This window comes from Artemia sp. Qi Xiang Cuo, chromosome 5 (assembly GCF_049724085.1).
Source record: "Artemia sp. Qi Xiang Cuo chromosome 5, ASM4972408v1, whole genome shotgun sequence".
NCBI lineage: Eukaryota > Metazoa > Arthropoda > Branchiopoda > Anostraca > Artemiidae > Artemia > Artemia sp. Qi Xiang Cuo.
This window is the reverse complement of record NC_142798.1, coordinates 32294351-32312962: the sequence shown is the minus strand read 5'-3', so window position 1 is coordinate 32312962 and position 18612 is coordinate 32294351. Positions and strand designations below refer to the sequence as shown.

Below are 18612 nucleotides of genomic sequence, written 5' to 3'. Positions count from 1 at the left end.
ATTCATAAATGATCCTTTTGAAATTCTGCTAACAACATCGATGGTCAAGGTAAAAGTTTGAATTAAACAATTTTAGGATATCGAATGTCCTTACTGAAAAACTAGTGCATTAAAAAATAAATTAAATTGATCATACGACCAAAATTATTTCATCAGATACGCCCACGAAAATCTAAAAAACGTAGGTCTGAAAACCCAAACAGTTAATTAACTATTCTAATTCATGATTTCAGGCACGTCAAACACCGGAATACTAAAGTTAACTTCTCAAATAATAAACCCCAGGAAACAAACACCCACGAGAATCTAAGAAACCTAGGTCTGAAAACCCAAAACAGCTAATTAACTATTCTAATTCATGATTTCAGGCACGTAAAATCATAAAATACTAAATTTAACTTCTCAAATAATAAATCCCCGGAGTCAAACATACACGAAAACCTAAAAAACCTAGGTCTGAAAATCCCCAAACAGCCAATTAAATATTCTAATTCATGATATCACCCAAGTCAAACCAAGAAATACTAAAGTTAACTTCTCAAATAATAAATCTCAGGAACCTAACGCCCACGAAAATCTAAAAAACTAGGTCTGAAAGCCAAAACAGCTAATTAACTATTCTAATTCATGATTTCACTCAAGTAAAACCACAAAATACTAAAGTTGACTTTTCAAATAATAAACTCCACGAAACAAACACCCACGAAAACCTAAAAAACCTAGGTCTGAAAATCCCCAAACAGCCAATTAAATATTCTAATTCATGATTTCAGGCAAGTCAAACCATGGAATACTAAAGTTAACTTCTCAAATAATAAATCCCAGGAACCTAACACCCAAGAAAATCTAAAAAACTAGGTCTGAAAAGCCAAACAGCTAATTAACTATTCTATTTCATGATTTCAGGCACGTAAAAACACAAAATACTAAAGTTAACTTCTCAAATAATAAACTCCAGGAAACAAACACCCACGAAAACATAAAAAACCTAGGTCGGAAAATCCCCAAACAGAAAATTAAATATTCTAATTCATGATTTCAGGCAAGTCAAACCATGAAATACTAAAGTTAACTTCTCAAATAATAAATCCCAGGAACCTAACACCCATGAAAATCTAAAAACTATGTCTGAAAACCCAAACAGCTAATTAACTATTCTAATTCATGATTTCAGGCACGTCAAATCACGAAATACTAAAGTTAACTTCTCAAATAATAAACCCCAGGAATCTAACACCCACGATAATCTAAAAAACTAGGTCTGAAAACCCAAACAGCTAATTAACTATTGTAATTCATGATTCCAGGTACGTCAAACCATGAAATACTAAAGTTATATTCTCAAATAATAAACTCCAGGAAACAAACACCAACGAAAATCTAAAAAACCTAGGTCTGAAAACCCTAAACAGTTAATTAACTATTCTAATTCATGATTTCAGGCACATAACACCACAAAATACTAAAACTTATTTCTCAAATAATAAACCCTAGGAGTCAAATATACACTAAAATCTAAAAAACATAGGTATGAATAACATAAACTTCTATTTAGATATTCTAATTTATGATTTCAGGCACGTAAAATCACAAAATACGAAAGTTAAATGCTCAAATAATAAACCCCAGCTTTTAAACACATACGAAAATCTAAGTAAAATAGGACTAAAAATCCCCAGACAGACAATTACAAATTTTAATTCATGATTTCAGGCACGTAAAAAGTGAAATACTAAAGTTAACATCTAAAATACTAAATCCCGGGAACCTAACACACACAAAAAACTCAAAATCTATGTCTGAAAACCCAAACAGCTAATTAACTATTCTAATTCATGATTTCAGGCACGTAAAACCACAAAATACTGAAGTTAACTTCTCAAATAATAAGCCCCAGGAGTCAAACACACACGAAAATCTAAAAAACCTAGGTCTGAAAATTCCCAAACAGCCAATTAAATATTCTAATTCATGACTTCAGGCAAGTCAAACTATGAAATACTAAAGTTAACTTCTCAAATAATAAATCCCAGGAACCTAACACCCACGAAAATCTAAAAAACTAGGTCGGAAAACCCAAACAGCTAATTAACTATTCTAATTCATGATTTCAGGCACGTCAAATCACGAAATACTAAAGTTAACTTCTCAAATTGTAAACCCCGGGAACCAAACACGCACGAAAATCTAAAAAAAACGTAGGTCTGAAAACCCAACTTGGACTTGCAACACCAACCCGGACATGCAAACAAAAAGAATCAGACTTGTAAACAGAGAAAGACAGGCAAATTAGACATTCAAACCAACAAAGACAAATTCTTCGACTTGCAAACATCAGCCCAGGCTTTCCCCTTGAGGTAGATCCTGTTTATTTTCGATTCTGATTATTTTCGGTGTTCCCTCCAAAATTAAACCCCCCCTCTCCTCCCCTGCCCTCAGAAATGTGGTACATATGTGCCTCTTAGCAGGGGCCGTTTTGAAGATCCCAATGTATTTTCATGTCTGTGTATTCTTTTTGTTCCACTCATAATTTACCCTCTCCCTATCCGTAACGTCGGACAGGTATGTCCGACGGTTCTCGGTGCTGTGCCCCTGATCAAGATCCAGTGTCTTTTCTCATATGAGTATTTCTGTTGTCCCCTCCCAAATTGACCCTCCCCTGCCCTCAGAAATGTGGGAACGAAGGGCCTCTGAGCCTTCCCCTTGAGGCAGATCCCGTTTATTTTCGATTCTGAGTATTTTTGGTTTTCCCTCCAAAATTGACCTCCCCCCTCCCCTGCCCTCAGAAATGGGGGAACGAAGAGCCTCTGAGCCTTCCCCTTGAGGCAGATCCCGTTTACTTTTGATTCTGAGTTTTTTTGGTTGTCCCTCCAAAATTGACTCCCCCTCTCCCCTGCCCGCAGAAATTGAGGATGGAGGGGCCTCTGAGCCTTCCTCGTGAGGCAGATCCCGTTTATTTTCGATTATGAGAATTTTTGGTTTTCCCTCCAAAATTGACACCCCCTCCCCCCTGCCCACACAACTGGAGGACGGAAGGGCCTCTGAGCCTTGCCCTTGAGGCAGATCCCTTTTATTTTCGATTCTGAGCATTTTTGGTTTTCCCTCCAAAATTGACCCACCCCCTCCCCAGCCCCCAGAAAGTGGGGAAGGATGGGCCTCTGAGCCTTGCCCTTGAGGCAGATCCCATTTATTTTTGATTCTGATAATTTTTGGTTTTCCCTCGAAAATTGACCCTCCCCCCCCCCCCCTGCCCTCAGAAATGGGGTAACGAATGGCCTCTGAGACGTTCACTTGAGGAAGATTCCATTTATTTTTGATTCTGAGTATTTTTTGTATTCCCTCCAAAATTGACCTTTCACGTTAAAAAATTATCCAATAACTAATTAGTCCTTTTTTGCAAATGTCAATCAATGAATTCCGATTGTAAAAGCGTGTTTAATCATGTTACCTAACCCAGAGTACAGTAATTTGATATGCGTAGCCTACTGCCAGGAACCAGTGGGGGGATCCTCGCTCGTAATTACTAATCACCTTAACCCTTTTATCCATCGTCAAGTACATGCTCCAAAAATATCTTATTCAGAGATTTCACGTTAAAAAATTATCCAATCACTAATTACCCCTTTTTTGCAAATGTCTAGCAAACGCCAAGGAACGTAATCTCACCGAACACGTCAAACTGTTTCCACAGACTTCAAACTATCATATCTACGGAATCGCCGTTAAACCTTCTTCATGATATTAAACCGATAAAGAAGAAAAGAGTAGTGCCTATACGTCTCCTAGAATCCAGACGATGCATTCTACTTATTTGGCTTTAAAATCATGAAAATTTGACGATTTCATTTATTACTTAAAAAAAGAGACGTCGTAGGAGTCTTTTACTTGGAGTTAGTTAAACAAAAACATGAATTAATTGTAAAAATAATAATTTGGCTGTTGTTGGTGAGCCCTTGTAGACTTCAATCCCAGCAGGTTCCATCATTTTGAAGTATTTTTTTTCTTATTTAAAACTTTCGCATAAAATCACACCAGAGTAGATTTACTGCACTAATTGATGCACATCAGCTATTAAATAAATAAATAAATAAGCTGGAATGGAATCTTGCTTTAGTACTTCAGATTTTAGTAATTTATTAAAGCAGAAATAGCATTAAAAAATCTAACCTTGGGAGCGAAATTGAAGACCAGGTTACGTGCGCGCACGTAACCTCGTCTAAATTAACCTTAAAAAATGAAATAAAGCTATGTCGACTTTGCATGTCTCTCTCACTATGTATGCGCCCTTGTGGTGTGTAACCAATCACCAATCAAGTTATCGTATATTGAGCAATCTTCGCTGTCTCTGATTGACCCCTAAAAAAAAGGGGTGTTGTCTAAAAAACTAGTCTGGTTGAAAACGTGGAGTTTTCGTACTGCTCACTTTTTTGCAATGTGTAGGAACCAGTGGGAAATCCCCGCTCGTTTGCAAAGGTACCAAGGAAAGGAAAGCAAATAGCATGTAGTTTCAAAACGTGTTTAATCACGTGTAGAGGTTCCATAGACTGAAAATTCTGTATTGTGCATGCAAATAGCGAATTCAAGAATGAATTTTTTAGGGGACTTCAAGAAAGAGATTGTTACTTACTTAGAATTTTCTCATAATTTCTTAAATGAAATTTCCGTATTGGGTATCCAAGAGGTGTATTCAAGAAAGAGTTTGTTACTTACTTACAATTTTTTTTTAATTTCTTGAATGAAATATCTGTATTGTGCATCCAGGAGGAGAATTCAAGAAACAGTTTCCTACTTACTTACAATTTTTTCATAATTTCTTGAGTAAAATTGCTGTATTGTCTGTCCAGGAAGCGAGTTCGAGAAAGAGTTTTTTTGCAATGTTTTTCATAGTTTCCTGAATTAAATTTATGTATTGTGCAACCCAATGACGAATTCAAGAAAGGGTTTGTTACTTATTTAGAATTTTGTCATAATTTCTTGAATGAAATGACTTTTTTTTGTTTATCCAAGAGGCGAATTCAAGAAAGAATTTGTTACTTACTTACTTACTTACAATTTTTTCATACTTTCTTAAATGAAGTTTCTGCATTGTGTATCCAAGAGGTGACTTCAAAGAGTTTGTTACTTACTTACAAATTTTCATAATTTATTGAATGAAATTTCCTTATTGTATATCAAAGAGGTGAAAACAATAAAGAGTTTGTTACTTACTTACAAATATTTTCATAATTTCTTGAATGAAATTTCCGTATTGTGTATCAAAGAGTTGACTTCAAGAAAGAAATTGTTACTTACTGAGATTTTTTCATAATTTCTCGAATTAAATTTCTACATCGTGTATCTAAGTCGTGAAAACAATAAAGAATTTGTTACTTACTTAGAATTTTGTCATAATTTCTTGAACGAAATGTCTTTTTGTTTATCAAGCAGGTGAATTCAAGAAAGAATTTGCTACTTACTTACAATTTTTTTCATAATTTCTTTTATGAAATTTCTGTATTGTTTATCCAAGAGGTGACTTCAAAGAGTTTGTTACTTGCTTACAAATTTTCATAATTTATTGAATGAAATTTTCGTATTGTATATCCAAGAGGTGAAAACAATAAAGAGTTTGTTACTTACTTGCGATTTTTTCGTAATTTATTGAATGAATTATCTGTACTGTATATCCAAGAGGTGAAATCAATAAAGAGTTTGTTACTTACTGACAAATATTTTCATAATTTCTTGACTGAAATTTCCGTATTGTGTATCCAAGAGTTGACTTCAAGAAAGAAATTGTTACTTACTGAGAATTTTTTCATAATTACTTGAATTAAATTTCTACATCGTGTAGCTAAATCGTGAAAACAATAAAGAGTTTGTTACTTACTTAGAATTTTGTCATAATTTCTTGAACGAAATGTCTTTTTGTTTATCCAGCAGGTGAATTCAAGAAAGAATTTGCTACTTACTTACAATTTTTCCATAATTTCTTTTATGAAATTTCTGTATTGTGTATCCAAGAGGAGAATTCAAGAAATAATTTGTTACTTACTAACTTACAATTTTTTCATAGTTTCTTAAATGAAGTTTCTGCATTGTTTATCCAAGAGGTGACTTCAAGAAAGAGTTTGTTACTTACTTACAATTTTTTCACAATTTATTGAATGAAATTTCCGTATTGTATATCCAAGAGGTGAAAACAATAAAGAGTTTTTTACTTACTTGCGATTTTTTCATAATTTATTGAATAAAGTATCTGTACTGTATATCCAAGAGGTGAAATCAATAAAGAGTTTGTTACTTACTTACAAATATTTTCATAATTTATTGAATGAAATTTCCGTATTGTGTATCCAAGAGTTGACTTCAAGAAAGAAATTGTTACTTACTTAGAATTTTGTAATAATTTATTGAATTAAATTTCTACATCGTGTATCTAAGTCGTGAAAACAATAACGAGTTTGTTACTTACTTAGAATTTTTTCATAATTTCTTGAACGAAATGTCTTTTTGTTTATCCAGCAGGTGAATTCAAGAACGAATTTGTTACTTACTTACTTACAATTTTTTTCATAGTTTCTTAAATTAAGTTTATTCATTTTGTATCCAAGAGGTGACTTCATGAAAGAATTTGTTACTTTCTTAAAATTTTTTCATAAATTCTTAAATGAAATTTCTGAATTGTGTATCCAAGAGGTAACTTCAAGAAAGAGTTTGTTACTTACTTAGAATTTTGTCATAATTTATTGAAAGAAATGTCTTTTTGTTTATCCAGCAGGTGAATTCAAGATAGAATTTGCTACTTACTTTCAATTTTTTCATAATTTCTTTAATGAAATTTCTGCATTGTGTATCCAAGAGGTGACTTTAAGAAAGAATTTGTTACTTACTTATTTACAATTTTTTCATAGTTTCTTAAATGAATTTTCTGCATTGTGTATCCAAGATGTGACTTCAGGAAAGAGTTTGTTACTTGCTTACAATTTTTTCATAATTTATTGAATGAAATATCCGCATTGTATATCCAAGGGGTGAAAACAATAAAGAGTTTGTTACTTACTTGCGATTTTGTCATAATTTCTTGAATGAAGTATCTGTACTGTATATCCAAGAGGTGAAATCACTGCATTAAAAAATAAATTAAATTGATCATACGATCTAAATTATTTCATCAGATACGCCAGCATTCATAAATGATCCTTTTGAAATTCTGCTAACAACATCGATGGTCAAGGTAAAAGTTTGAATTAAACACTTTTAGGATATCGAATGTCCTTACTGAAAAACTAGTGCATTAAAAAATAAAATTAAATTGATCATACGACCTAAATTATTTCATCAGCTACGCCTACGAAAATCTAAAAAACGTAGGTTTGAAAACCCAAACAGTTAATTAATTATTCTAATTCATGATTTCAGGCACGTCAAACCCCGAAATACTAAAGTTAACTTCTCAAATAATAAACCCCAGGAAACAAACACCCACGAGAATCTAAGAAACCTAGGTCTGAAAACCCTAAACAGCTAATTAACTATTCTAATTCATGATTTCAGGCACGTAAAACCACAAAATACTAAAGTTAACTTCTCAAATAATAAATCTCACGAACCTAACACCCACGAAAATATAAAAAACTATGTCTGAAATCCCAAACAGCTAATTAACTATTCTAATTCATGATTTCAGGCACGTAAAACCACAAAATACTTAAGTTGACTTCTCAAATAATAAACTCCAGGAAACAAACACCCACCAAAACCTAAGAAACCTAGGTCTGAAAATCCCCAAACAGCCAATTAAATATTCTAATTCATGATTTCAGGCAAGTCAAACCATGGAATACTAAAGTTAACTTCTCAAATAATAAATCCCAGGAACCTAACACCCACGAAAATCTAAAAAACTAGGTCTGAAAACCCAAACAGCTAATTAACTATTCTAATTCATGATTTCAGGCACGTAAAACCACAAAATACTAAAGTTAACTGCTCAAATAATAAACTCCAGGAAACGAACACCCACGAAAACCTAAAAAACCTAGGTCTGAAAATCCCCAAACAGTCAATTAAATATTCTAATTCATGATTTCAGGCACGTCAAACCATCAAATACTAAAGTTAACTTCTCAAATAATAAATCCCAGGAACCTAACACCCATGAAAATCTAAAAACTATGTCTGAAAACCCAAACAGCTAATTAACTATTCTAATTCATGATTTCAGGCACGTCAAATCACGAAATACTAAAGTTAACTTCTCAAATAATAAACCCCAGGAATCTAACACCCACGAAAATCTAAAAAAAAGGTCTGAAAACCCAAACAGCTAATTAACTATTCTAATTCATGATTTCAGGTACGTCAAACCATGAAATACTAAAGTTAACTTCTCAAATAATAAACTCCAGGAAACAAACACCAACGAAAATCTAAAAAACCTAGGTCTGAAAACCCTAAACAGGTAATTAACTATTCTAATTCATGATTTCAGGCACATAAAACCACAAAATACTAAAACTAATTTCTCAAATAATAAACCCTAGGAGTCAAATATCCACAAAAATCTAAAAAACATAGGTCTGAAAAACCTAAACAGCTATTTAGATATTCTAATTCATGATTTCAGGCACGTAAAACCACAAAATACTAAAGTTAACTTCTCAAATAATAAACCCCAGAAGTCAAACCCACACGAAAACCTAAACAACCCAGGTCTGAAAATCCCCAAACAGCAAATTACCTATTCTAATTCATGATTTCAGGGACTTCAAATACGAAACACTAAAGTTAACGTCTAAAAAAATAAACCCCGGGAACATAACACTAGTTAAATTCTACAAAACTATGTATGAAAACCCAAACAGAAAATAAACTATACTAATTAATTATTTCAGGCATGTAAAACCACATAATACTAAAGTTAACTTCTCAAATAATAAACTTAAGGAGTCAAACACACACGAAAATATCAAAAACCTAGGTCTGAAAATTCCCAAACAGCCAATTAAATATTCTAATTCATGATTTAAGGCAAGACAAACTATGAAATACTAAAGTTCACTTCTCAAATAATAACTCCCCGGAACCTAACCCCCACGAAAATCTAAAAAACTAGGTCTGAAAACTCAAACAGCTAATTAACTATTCTAATTCATGATTTCAGGCACGTCAAATCACGAAATACTAAAGTTAACTTCTCAAATTGTAAACCCCGGGAACCAAACACGCACGAAAATCTAAAAAAAACGTAGGTCTGAAAACCCACCTTGGACTTGCAACACCAACCCGGACATACAAACAAAAAGAATCAGACATGTAAGCAGAGACAGACAGGCAATTTAGACATTCAAACCAACAAAGATAAATTCATCGACTATCTAGAATCAGCCCAGGCTTGCCCCTTGAGGTAGATCCCTTTTAGTGTCGTTGTTGATAATTTTTGTTTGTCCCTACAAAATTAAACCCCCCCCCCTCCCCTGCCCCCAGACATGGGGGAACGACGGACCTATTGGCCTTCCCCTTTCGGCAGATTCCCGTTTATTTTTGATTTTGAGTATTTTTGGTTTTCCCTCCAAAATTAACCCCCGCCCTCTCCTGCCCCTCAGAAATGGAGGACCGAGGGACCTCTGAGCCTTGCCCATGAGACAGATCCCGTTTATTTTCGATTCTGAGTATTTTTGGTATTCCCTCCAAAATTGACCCCCCCCCCCTGCCCTCAGAAATGGGGGAGCGAAGGGCCTCTGAGCCTTCCCCTTGAGGCAGATACCATTTATTTTTGATTCTGAGTATTTTTGGTTTTCCCTCCAAAATTGACTTCCCCCCACCCCGGCCCACAGAAATGGGGGAGCGAAGGGTCTCTGAGCCTTCCCCGTGAGGCAGATCCCGTGTACTTTGGATTCAGAGTATTTGTTGGTTTACCTCCCAAATAGACTCCCCCTCCCCCCTGCCCGCAGAACTTGCGGAAGGACGGGCCTCTGAGACTTGCTCGTGAGGCAGATCCCCTTTAATTTCGATTCTGAGTATTTTTGTTTTTCCCTCCAAAATTGACTCCCCCCTCCCCTGCCCTCAGAAATTGTGGAAGGAGGGGCCTCTGAGCCTTGCTCTCTAGGCAGATCCCATTTATTTTCGATTCTGAGTATTTTGGATTTCCCCTCAACAATTATCCCTCCCCCTCCCCTGTCCGCACAACTTGGGTAAGGAAGGGCCGCTGAGCCGTCCCCTTGAGGCAGATCCCATTTATTTTTGATTCTGAGCATTTTTGGTTTTCCCTCGAAAATTGACCCCCCCCCCCCTCCCCTGCCCTCAGAAATTGGGGAACGAAGGGCCTCTGAGCCTTGCCCTTGAGGCAGATCCCATTTATTTTCAATTCTTAGCATTTTTGGTTTTCCCTCCAAAATTGACCCTTCACGTTAAAAAATTATCCAATCACTAATTATCCCTTTTTTGCAAATGTCAATCAATGAATTCCGATTGTAAAAGCGTGTTTAATCATTTTACCTAACCCACAGTACAGTAATTTGATATGCGTAGCCTACTGCCAGGAGCCAGTGGGGGGATCCTTGCTCGTAATTGCTAATCACCTTAACCCTTTTATCTATCGTCAAGTACATGCTCCAAAAATATTTTATTCAGAGATTTCCAGTTAAAAAATTATCCAATCACTAATTACCCCTTTTTTGCAAATGTCTAGCAAACGCCAAGGAACGTAATCTCACCGAACACGTCAAACTGTTTCCACAGACTTCAAACTATCATATCTACGGAATCGCCGTTAAACCTTGTTCATGATATTAAACTGATAAAGAAGAAAAGAGTAGTGCCTATACGTCTCCTAGAATCCAGACGATGCATTCTACTTATTTGGCTTTAAAATCATGAAAATTTGACGATTTCATTTATTACTTAAAAAAAGAGACGTCGTAGGAGTCTTTTACTTGGAGTTAGTTAAACAAAAACATGAATTAATTGTAAAAATAATAATTTGGCTGTTGTTGGTGAGCCCTTGTAGACTTCAATCCCAGCAGGTTCCATCATTTTGAAGTATTTTTTTTTCTTATTTAAAACTTTCGCATAAAATCACACCAGAGTAGATTTACTGCACTAATTGATGCACATCAGCTATTAAATAAATAAATAAATAAGCTGGAATGGAATCTTGCTTTAGTACTTCAGATTTTAGTAATTTATTAAAGCAGAAATAGCATTAAAAAATCTAACCTTGGGAGCGAAATTGAAGAACGCCCACTGTAAGCTGCACTTCTTCTGGAAAATAAACGAGACTTGAAGAAACGGAATAAAATCTTGGCTGAAGCAATGGCAGAAGAGAAACCAATAAAGCTGCGTCAATGGACACCGATGGAAATTCTTCAAATACTTCAAGCATGTGAGGCCATTTTCCATATTTCCAAGCATCATATTCGGCAGTGTTCTTTAAATATACAAATATTATTATTTTTTTTAAGACTGCTGGCGTGCCGGACTTAACAGTGTCTCCATTAACCTTTATTTTTTTTGCGGTAAAACCAAATTTCTCTGAAAGAAAATTGGCTTTCCAAAATCTCCCCAAAATTAAAATTCATAAATACATGAATGATCAAACGAAAACAGAATTGTTAATTTTCGTAAAAGTTAATTTTGAGGATAAATCAGACAACCTGATTTTTTTTTTGGGGGGGGAGGAGACTGCAAAAATTTTGGGATACCGGAAAAACTAGACAATGCTGCGAATACTTCACAAAAAACACCGTATGGATGGGTAAGCTTTCAATGTTGTGCATGGTAAATTACACTCTCGGAGACTAGGTTTTGATTTATTCTGTTGATTAAAATATAACCAGATGATTTGGCATTGTCTGAAATTTTGAAGCAGCAAAGACAATATAGGGCAAAAAATCGCTTCTTGGGCAATAGTTCATTTACATATAGTAGCAAGTGAGCAGTATTTACACAACAAGCCAAAGAAAATTAATGGGAACCAAATTAACACCCCCTCTTAGTACTATAGCCTCTTATGTCCATTACGATAGCACAATTTTCACCTCTTAACAGGGTGCAAATTTACGAAAATGTTAGGGGGGGGGGGACGAAATGCACTTTTTAAAATCTGGGAGGGGGGCAATTTTGTTCTTTTTTCTGTTTATTTAAATAAAAAGAATGCTATTTTTCAATGAAAACACCAAAAAGGTACTGTTCAAAATATAGGAAGGAAGGGGCAATTGACGGGTTCGTCTCTTAATACTTTAAAAAAACAAAACTACTTTTTCCAATTAACACTGTCTTCAACTTTTCAATGTCTGATATATATATATATATATATATATATATATATATATATATATATATATATATATATATATATATATATATATATATATATATATATATATATATATATATATATATATATATATATATATATATATATATATATATATATATATATATATATATATATATATATATATATATATATATATATATATATAAGTAGAGATGGGGGTCCGACTCCGACGCCCACAATACCCCTTCGAATCCCGATCCGGACACTTTTTTTTAAAAATTCCCACGCCCACACCAAATATGGGCATAGCCTCCCTAGGGAGAAAGATTGCGTAATCGCTCAATGACCTCTTTTTGCAAGGTCAATTTATTTGTTGTTTCTGTGTGTAATAACTCCGGGACGAAGGTTGCACATGCGCATTGAATTCTAACGGGAACAATGTTATTGATCTAGGACTCGAGGGGGAAGTGAATTTCCGAGAACTTGATTGCGTAATCAAAGTGTGTCAACAACAACAACATCGACCTTGACATTCACCGAGAGCGTGCACTTACAACACCGGTACAAACCACGTGGTTTATGGTCCATATATGGGCATAGAATACTGACGGGGCACCAAATATGAGCATGGACTCATTAGGGGGAACACGTGGTTAATGGGGTCAATGACCTAAATTTCACAACAACAACAACGACCTTGACATTCGCTGAGAGCGTGCACTTACAACAACAAAAACCCGGAATTTGGAACACCTGTGCTGTCGACCTCAATTCACCTATCGTGAATCAATAATTCCCCTTAGAAAAAACAAATTAATTTCCCTTTCTTGACAGATCAATCAATCAATGACATCATCTATCAGACTTTAAAAATTTTCGCCTAGAAACGATTCTCCAGGAATAGATCCAAGTCATTAATGTCTTTGCCTCGGAAACAACTCTTTTGGTCGAACTCCAAAGGATATTAATAACCAAAGGCCATGGAAACAATTAGGCAAGAAGCATCTTAGTGATGAATTGTTTTAGCGCGGGAATCAGGTTTCATATTAATTTGAAATGCGTTAGCGCAGAGATGCCAATAACAAAGGAACACGCTGAATTTGCGTTTAGGGATTATTTGGGCGAAACCGTTTTAGACAGGTTATGGAACTATTTCGGCGAAACGGTTAGAGACATTTTAAAAGATGATTTTAGGAAAGATTTTAGAAGAGAATTTAATGGTGAAACTCTGTGGTCGTTATAATACACAAGTTTCATTTGAACAGTGTTGTGAGGTCCTCTAACCCAACCCCAAAGGGTTCCAATCCTCCTACCCCAACCCCGAAGGAAGCCCCCGGTCCTCAAAAGCCCCCCAAGCTCCCAAAGGCCCTCCACCGGTCCCTAAATTTCCCCCAGGCCCCCAACTGTCCCCCCGGACCCTCAAAGGCCCCCCAGGCTCCCAAAGGGCCACCGGCCCCCCCAAAGGCCCACCCAGACCCCCAAAGGCCATCCCCGGGCCCCCCAAAGGCACATCGAGCTCCCAAAGGACCAACGGGGTCCCAAAGGCCCTCCACCGGCCCCCAACTGCCCCAAATGCCCTCCCATGGTCCTCAAAGGTCCCCGGGCTCCCAAAGGGCCACCGGCGCCCCAAAGGCCCTCCACCGGTCCCCAAAGGTCCCCCTGAGCTCCCAAAGGACCACCGGCCCTCAAGGGACCCACAGATCCTCAAAGGCTCTCCCCGAACACCCGTCTTTCGTTGATGTGAGTTGTCTGAAATCTATGATTTGGGATGTGTAGTTTGCTACTTCAGGCTTTTCTGAGCAGGATTTCTTAGCCATTCGTAGGTGTGTGTTGACTGAAACCAATACTTTGGGATGAGTAGTTTGCTATTTCAGGCTTTTATGAGCTTGGTTTCTTAGCATTTCGTTGGTGTGTGTTGAGTGAAACTTATGATTTGGGATCTGTAGTTTACTTTTTTGACTTTTCTGAGTTGGATTTCTTAGTCTTTCATAGGTGTGTGGTGTCTGAAACCTATGATTTGGGATGTGTAGTTTGCTATTTTCGACTTTTCTGAGCTGGATTTCTTAGCCTTTCATAGGTATGCATTGTCAGAAAATTATGATTTGGGATGTATAGTTTGCTATTTCCGACTTTTCTGAGCTAAGGTTTTCTAGTATTTCGTCGGTGAATGTTGTCTGAAACCAATAGTTTGGGATGAATAGTTTGCCATTTTTGACTTTTCTGAGCTAGGTTTCTTAGTCTTTCATAGGTGAGTGTTGTCTGAAACCTATGATTTGGGATATGTAATTTGCTATTTCCGACTTTTCTGAGCTGGATTTCTTAGTCTTTCATTTGTGTGTGTTGTCTGAAACCTTTGATTTCGGATGGGTGGATTGCTACTTTTGACTTTTCTGAGCTGGATTTCATAGCCTTTCATAGGTGTTTGTTGTCTGAAACCTTTAGTTTGGGATGACTAGTTTGCTATTTTTGACTTTTCTGAGCTAGGTTTCTTAGCCGTTCATAGGTGAGTGTTGTCTGAAACCTATGATTTGGGATGAGTAGTTGGCTATTTCAGACTTTTCTGAGCTAAGGTTTCTTAGTATTTCGTAGGTGAATGCTGTCTGAAACTTATGATTTGGGATATGTAAATTACTATTTCGGGCTTTTCTGAGTTGGATTTCTTAGTCTTTCATAGGTGTGTGGTGTCTGAAACCTATGATTTGGGATGTGTAGTTTGCTATTTTCGACTTTTCTTAGCTAGGTTTCTTAGCCTTTCATAGGTATGCGTTGTCAGAAAATTATGATTTGGGATGTATAGTTTGCGATTTCAGGCTGTTCTGAGCTAAGGTTTACTAGTATTTCGTAGGTGAATGTTGTCTGAAACCAAAAGTTTGGGATGAGTAGTTTGCTATTTTTGACTTTTCTGAGCTAGGTTTCTTAGTCTTTCGTTGGTGTGTGTTGACTGAAACCTATGATTCGGGATATGTAGTTTGCTATTTTTGTCTTTTCCGAGCTAGATTTCTTAGCCGTTCATAGGTGTGTGTTGTCTGAAACCTATGATTTGGGATGGATGGATTGCTACTTTTGACTTTTCTGAGCTGAATTTCTTAGCCTTTCATAGGTGTTTGTTGTCTGAAACCTATAGTTTGGAATGACTAGTTTGCTATTTTTGACTTTTCTGAGCTAGGTTTCTTAGCCGTTCATAGGTGAGTGTTGTCTGAAACCTATGATTTGGGATATGTAATTTGCTATTTCTGACTTTTCATAACCGGATTTCAAGTCTTTCGTAGGTGTGTGATGTCTGAAACCTATGATTTGGGGGTGTGTGGGTTGCTATTTTTTGACTTTTCTGAGCAGGATTTCATAGCCATTCGTAGGTGTGTGTTGACTGAAACCTATGATTTGGGATGGTTAATTTGCTATTTTTGACTTTTCTGAGTTAGATTTCTTAGGCTTTCATAGGTGTGTCCTTTCAGAAATTATGATTTGGGAGGTATAGTTTGCTTTTAGGACTTTTCACAGCTAGGATTCTTAGTCACTCATAGGTGTTTGTTGTCTGAAACTTCGAGTTTGGGATGAGTAGTTGGCTATTTCAGACTTTTCTGAGCTAAGGTTTCTTAGTATTTCGTAGGTGAATGCTCTCTGAAACTGATGATTTGGGAAGCACACGAAAACTTACATGCACACAAAAACTTACATGCACACAAAAACTTACACACACACACACACACACACACACACAAAACTTACACACACACAAACAAGCAAACACCCACACACACCAACCAACAGAAACACAACCCCACAAAAACACCAAAACACACACCCACCCACAAAAACAAACAAAAACTTACACATGAACACAAAAAAACTCACACACACACGCACAAAAACTTACACACACACACACTCACAAAACTTACACATACACACACGAAAACTTACACACACACACGCCAAAACTTACACACACAAAAACTTACACATGCACACGAAAACTTACACACACACACACACACACACGAAAACTAACACACACACGCCAAAACTTACACACACACACAAACACACACAAACTAACACACACACACACACACAAAAAATTACACATGCACACGAAAACTTACATTCACTCAAAAACTTTCATGCACACAAAATCTTACACACACACACACACACACACAAAACTTACACACACACACACACACGAAAACTCACACACACACACGCCAAAACTTACACACACACAAAAACTTACACACACACACAAACACATACACAAAAACTAACAAAACAAAACAAAAAAACTCACACACACACACACCAAAACTTACACACTCACAAAAACTTACACACACACACACACACATACACAAACACATACACACACACACACACACAAAAACTAACACACACACACACAAACACACAAAACTTAAACACACACACACCAAAACTAAAACACACAAGCCAAAAATTACACACACAAAAACTTACACACACACACACACACACACACAAACTTACAAACACACACAAAAAAAACTAACACACACAAAAACTTACACACACACACATACACACACACACACACACAAACAAACTTACACAAACACACAAAAAACTTATATCCAAACGCAATAGCTTAGACACACAAAAACTTACACACACACACAAAAACTAAAACACACGCACAAAAAATTAAACACACAAAAAATATATTAAACAAACTCACACCATCAAATAAAAACACACTCACACAAATAAACCCACAAACCCACACATAAAAACACACACACAAACACACACACACACAAAAACATACACAAGCACACGAAAACTAACACTCACACAAAAACTAAAACACACACACACACACGAAAACTTACACACACACGAAAAAACAGACACACAAAATATCTTAGACACAAAAAAAAAAAAACACAAACACACAAAAAAAATAAAAAACACAATAAAAAACAAACACTCCCAAACAAAAACACACACTAACAAAAACTAACACACACACACACACACAAAACTAACACACACACACACGAAAACTTACACACACACGCCAAAACTTACACACACACACACACACACACACACACACACAAACTTACACACACACAAAAAACTTACACACACAAAAAAACACACACACACAGACAGACACACACACACACACACACAAACAAACAAAAAGACAAAAAAACATTATAACCACACTCAAAAGCTAAGACACACAAAAAATAACACACACACACACAAAAACTAACACACATGCAAAAAAACTAACACACACACAAAAAAACTTACACACACACACGAAAACTTACACACACACACGCAAAAATTAAACAGACACACAAAAACTTACAAAAAAACCAACACCAAAACCCAATGAAACATTCACACTAAATAATAATGTAACACAAAAACTTATAGAATAAATCACGAACTCTTACACACACACGTCAATAAATTAAGCCAAGAACCAATATTCAAATCCAAACTTACACAAACACAACCATAGACACAAACTTACACACGCTCGCAAAAACTTACACACACACGCAAAAAAACAGACACACACAAAAACTTACACACACACACACACACACACAAAACTTACACCCACACGCAAAAACTTACACACACGCAAAAACTTACACACACACACAAACACACACACAAAAACTCACAAACACACACACACACGAAAACAAACTCACACACTCAAACACACACACACACAAACACACACACAATCACAAAAAAACATACACTCACACACACACACACACACACACACACAAAAAAAAACAAAACCACACACAAACAAACATGCACACACACACACACACACACACACACACACACACACAAACACACACACACACACACACACAAACAAACACACACACATAAAAACACAGATACATACATACACATACACATACACACACATACACACATACAGACACACATACACACAAACATAAAAAAAGACACAAACAAAAAAAAACACAAAAAAACACAAACACACACAAACACAACAAAACACAAAAAAAAAAACACACACACATACACACAAACATACACTCACAAATACACACACACACACACACACACACATACACACACACACACATACACACACAAAAACACTCACATACAAAGACATACACACAGACACACACTCCCACACCCAAACACACACCCAAAGACACACCAACACACACATACACATCGATACACAAACATATTCACACATAGAAACAAACAGAAAAACACAAACACACACAGACAAACACACACATAAACAAACACACACACACATATACACACAAAAACACATACAAACA

General features: G+C 36.0%; 1 protein-coding gene across 2 annotated transcripts in view; it reads right to left on the bottom strand.

Annotated features, from left to right (window-relative positions):
* Positions 1-18612, bottom strand: part of Nos (Nitric oxide synthase) — a 614880-nt gene that overhangs the window by 50459 nt on the left and 545809 nt on the right. For both annotated transcript variants that reach the window (XM_089089493.1, XM_089089494.1), the window contains exon 21: positions 11200-11410. In XM_089089493.1, the coding sequence (XP_088945619.1) occupies positions 11200-11410 (211 nt within the window). The remainder of the gene's footprint in view (positions 1-11199; positions 11411-18612) is intronic.